This window comes from Condylura cristata, unplaced genomic scaffold (genome assembly GCF_000260355.1).
Source record: "Condylura cristata isolate star-nosed mole 26May11 unplaced genomic scaffold, ConCri1.0 scaffold00002, whole genome shotgun sequence".
Lineage (NCBI taxonomy): Eukaryota > Metazoa > Chordata > Mammalia > Eulipotyphla > Talpidae > Condylura > Condylura cristata.
Window position 1 is genome coordinate 49,681,123 of NW_004567103.1, and position 3,723 is coordinate 49,684,845.

The window sequence follows — 3,723 nt, forward strand, 5'->3', positions numbered from 1 at the left end:
TCAGGAGAGGTCTGCTGCGCCATGTGGGTCACCTCCATGGCTGGGGATTGAGCTCATAGTGATGTGGCTTTAGTTTCTTAGTGCTATGCTTTTACCCACTGCATCACCAGGGAGGTCCCTGTTTAAGATTTTCAGTTTTTTGGAGGTATGATGATAATATAACTAATGAATAGTTTCTAGACAATGAAAGAGTTTACAGTAAATGAAACGCTAAATACATAAATTACATTTTTTGTTGTTGTTGCATAGGAATGGATACCAGGGATACCTAGAACTGTGATGTGTTGGTGAAGAATACTTTTTCACTTTAAATTTTTAACCTACCTCAAAAAAGAAATACATTTTCTGAATAATTATAATTTTACATTTTCATTAGAAGTATATGTTGTTTTTTCCCAAAGCCAGATGGCCAATGACTGATAATTTAAATACATTTCAACATGCCAAATTTTTCAAATGACTAGGAATATGTAGTCATTTTGACAAGTTATCTTAATTTCACTACATTACATGACCTGTGAAACAGTTTTTAAAGCTTAGCATGATAATTATAAAATAAATGAAGTTTATGAAATCATATTGTGAAATTTTATTATCACTTGCCATAATGATATGACACTTTTACTTATATGAGTAGTTAACAGTTAAGCAAATGAATCTTAAACTGAGGTAAAACCTTGCAAAAATAAAGTGTTGACATTTTCTTAGTATGAATTTCTGTGAATGTTGTACTTTAAATTTTGGTTAATATTAGTGACATGAAAAATAAAAGTAGGAAAATTAATGTTAACCCCCAAATCCCTCTCCTCAATACTTATAAGACAGCCAGTGATGGCACTTCTTTTTTCTTAAAAAAGAAAATACTACTATAGTGTGGAATTATTCATAATTCTTAGTTGTAATTTATGTTGCCTTTTATATCTAGAGACCAAAGTCACTTTCAGTGAGAAATTCCCCTCTTAATAATGACATCCTCTCTTAGTACTTTATTCTTATCACCAGCCTAATTCTTTTTTCATCACTGCAAATATTCCATCCTAATGACCTCCTCTCAGGAAAGGATCTGAAATAATTTTTTGGAGGTATGGTGATAAATATAACTAACGAGAGTTTCTAGAATACCTTTTGTAGGGTGGCATTCTCAGACCTCTAATACTTTACTAGGGTAAGTGGATTCCCCACTGCCTCTGGCAAAACAGCTGAAACATCATAGGCTCTTATCTCCATGAGTGAATGATTAACGTCCTTATCTTTGAATTTGAACAGTACTGTTTGATTCTTATGCACTGTATTTATAGAGCCTTTTACCTCTGTGTGAGGATTTCATAGTCTGTTGTCAAAAATTGTACCACGAATTATGTTTTTTAAGTGAGCTTAAAGATAGTTATTGTGTTATTTATCTTCACCACAGAGCACACATGTTTTATGTCCCAGGCTAGTTCTGCTTGGTTTCACAGTGTTTTGAAGCCCTCCTTATATGCTATTTTATTTGATCCTTACTTCATCTCATCAGGTGAAGGACTATGGTCATCTCCTGGCCCAAAGGCTTGGAGACTATAGAGATCCATCCAAACAGTGCCATAGGCATTTCCACTGGGGAAGACGTTGATATAAAAATGAATTCACTATCAACTTACTGACATTGTTTTGAGTGGTTGGGTAGCACCACTAATCAGTCAAAAACAACTTAGGTAGCATATCTCTCCTTGTGCCTATCAATGTTTCAGATGGTGACAGGACTACAGAACTTTTAGCTTGGATTTAAGACTTTTAAATTTATGCTTAGTTTTTTTTTTAAAGAAAAATTTAATTCTAGGTTATTAAACTGTGGATTGGATTATTGGAACAAAAAATTTTAAGACAGTATGATCTACATCATATGGTAGGTATTTAATAAGATTTTGCTGAATGATAAATGTCATAATAGGTTTTATAGTAGCTATTTCACTCCTTGGGTTTAAGTGTAGAATAAGTAAGTTGATTAAAAAGGCTTGGGAAATGCTCCATACTCAGGAATCTGTGAAAATATCTACAAAGATAAATACTCATTTAATAAAGTTGTACTATTTTTAAAATTGCAAATAAGAAAAATGATGCCAATTAGAAAGAAAAAGAAAGAAACTTGGATTTTATTGGCATATCAGTACCTCTGCTAGTGATGGAGGACTGTAGAATTTACTCCCTATGTCAGCAGTTACAAGTATTTGTTATTTACAAGTTTCATTTGTAGGTTATTTCCCTTATTTAAATGTTATTTGTATTAAATACTGCCTTGTTGAGAAAGCTTTTACTGAGTTTTAATCCTTGACATATTATCCATTAAGTGGACATGATCTTTGGGTAGTGGTCTGCTTGTAAAAAATTTGTTTTAATTTATTTAAATTTACACAGAATTAAGATAATTTTATACAGAAACTATCCACTATCATTTCTGCATTGATAAACATTGATGATTTTAGTAATGGTATAGCTGTGAAATAAAGTGATGAAGTTTATTAATGTTTTTCTACTTCTTGACTTCTTCTAGATGTATTGAACAGAAATTTAAGCGCTGTCCTCCTCTGCCTACCACCAGTGTCATAATAGTTTTTCATAATGAAGCATGGTCCACACTGCTTAGAACTGTCCACAGTGTGCTCTATTCTTCACCTGCCATACTGCTGAAGGAAATCATTTTGGTGGATGATGCTAGTGTAGATGGTAAGAAAACAGGTGTAAATTACCCAGTAAATTCATGTGACATTGTCCAGTCTGTATTTATATTGCTCACTGTATATCATCTTAGAGCTTGAATATAATAGCTTGGATGGTAGATATGATAGATGAAGGTAGAGTAGAATCCAGAGTTCTTATATTCAATTTTTGAGTTCAAAAGTGTATGAAGCACCCTTAATCATAACCTTATAGTTATGAATATGAGTGTGAGACTTTTATTGTTAAATCATAGTGATTGTGCAGAGACAAGTGTAGAGTCAGGCTGACTTGATTTGAGCCCTAAATCTGGTCCTACCAAACAAAGTTACTTAGCCAGTTTTTTATCCCCACATCCTCAGTTTTCTTATCTATAAAATGGCAGAAATGCAGTATATTATTAAAATTATTGCATAACATTGTTTAATACTATTAGAATAAAAATCCCTTGCAAACAATTAAATTGGTATGTTACTAATTATAAGATCACCTCTTTGTACACCCTAGCATTGTATAAATATGTAGGTAGTACACAATTCCTAGGGTTGTTCTCTCTCTCTCTCATTTTAAGATTGGGTGATTTAATATAAATGAGTAGTTAAAAAAGTCACCAAGGAGTCACCACATCCTTTTTGATTTTGACTCTTAAATAACCCAATATTTACAAAAGCAGCCAAATTCTTGAATACGTTTCCACTTAAAATTATGAGTCAATAGTTACACATTGTCAATCATTGGGTTAATCTGACAAATACTCTATTTTGCTATGTTTTCAGATATTAAAGTCATTTTAAATATCAAGCAGATACAGATTATTTCAATCATTACAAACTTTGTTCCTGAAATAGCCCAGTTTTGGAGCCATATTCCTTAATGTCACATTCCATCTCTTGCACTAGCTAGTGGCTTCTCATCTGTAAAAGTAGGGATAACTCATGAAATCTAAAGCATTTTCTATTGTAAGATAAATGGTTATATCCATTTTAGACATCCCATTTTGAAATATGACACTTCCATGCAACATTTTTTTTT

General features: G+C 32.3%; 1 protein-coding gene across 1 annotated transcript in view; it reads left to right on the plus strand.

The window, feature by feature from the left end:
- The window catches only part of GALNT3 (polypeptide N-acetylgalactosaminyltransferase 3), a 21,828-nt gene that overhangs the window by 2,778 nt on the left and 15,327 nt on the right, over nucleotides 1-3,723 (plus strand). Inside the window, exon 2 of the mRNA XM_012724868.1 lies at nucleotides 2,528-2,700. Coding sequence (XP_012580322.1) covers nucleotides 2,528-2,700 — 173 coding nt within the window. The remainder of the gene's footprint in view (nucleotides 1-2,527; nucleotides 2,701-3,723) is intronic.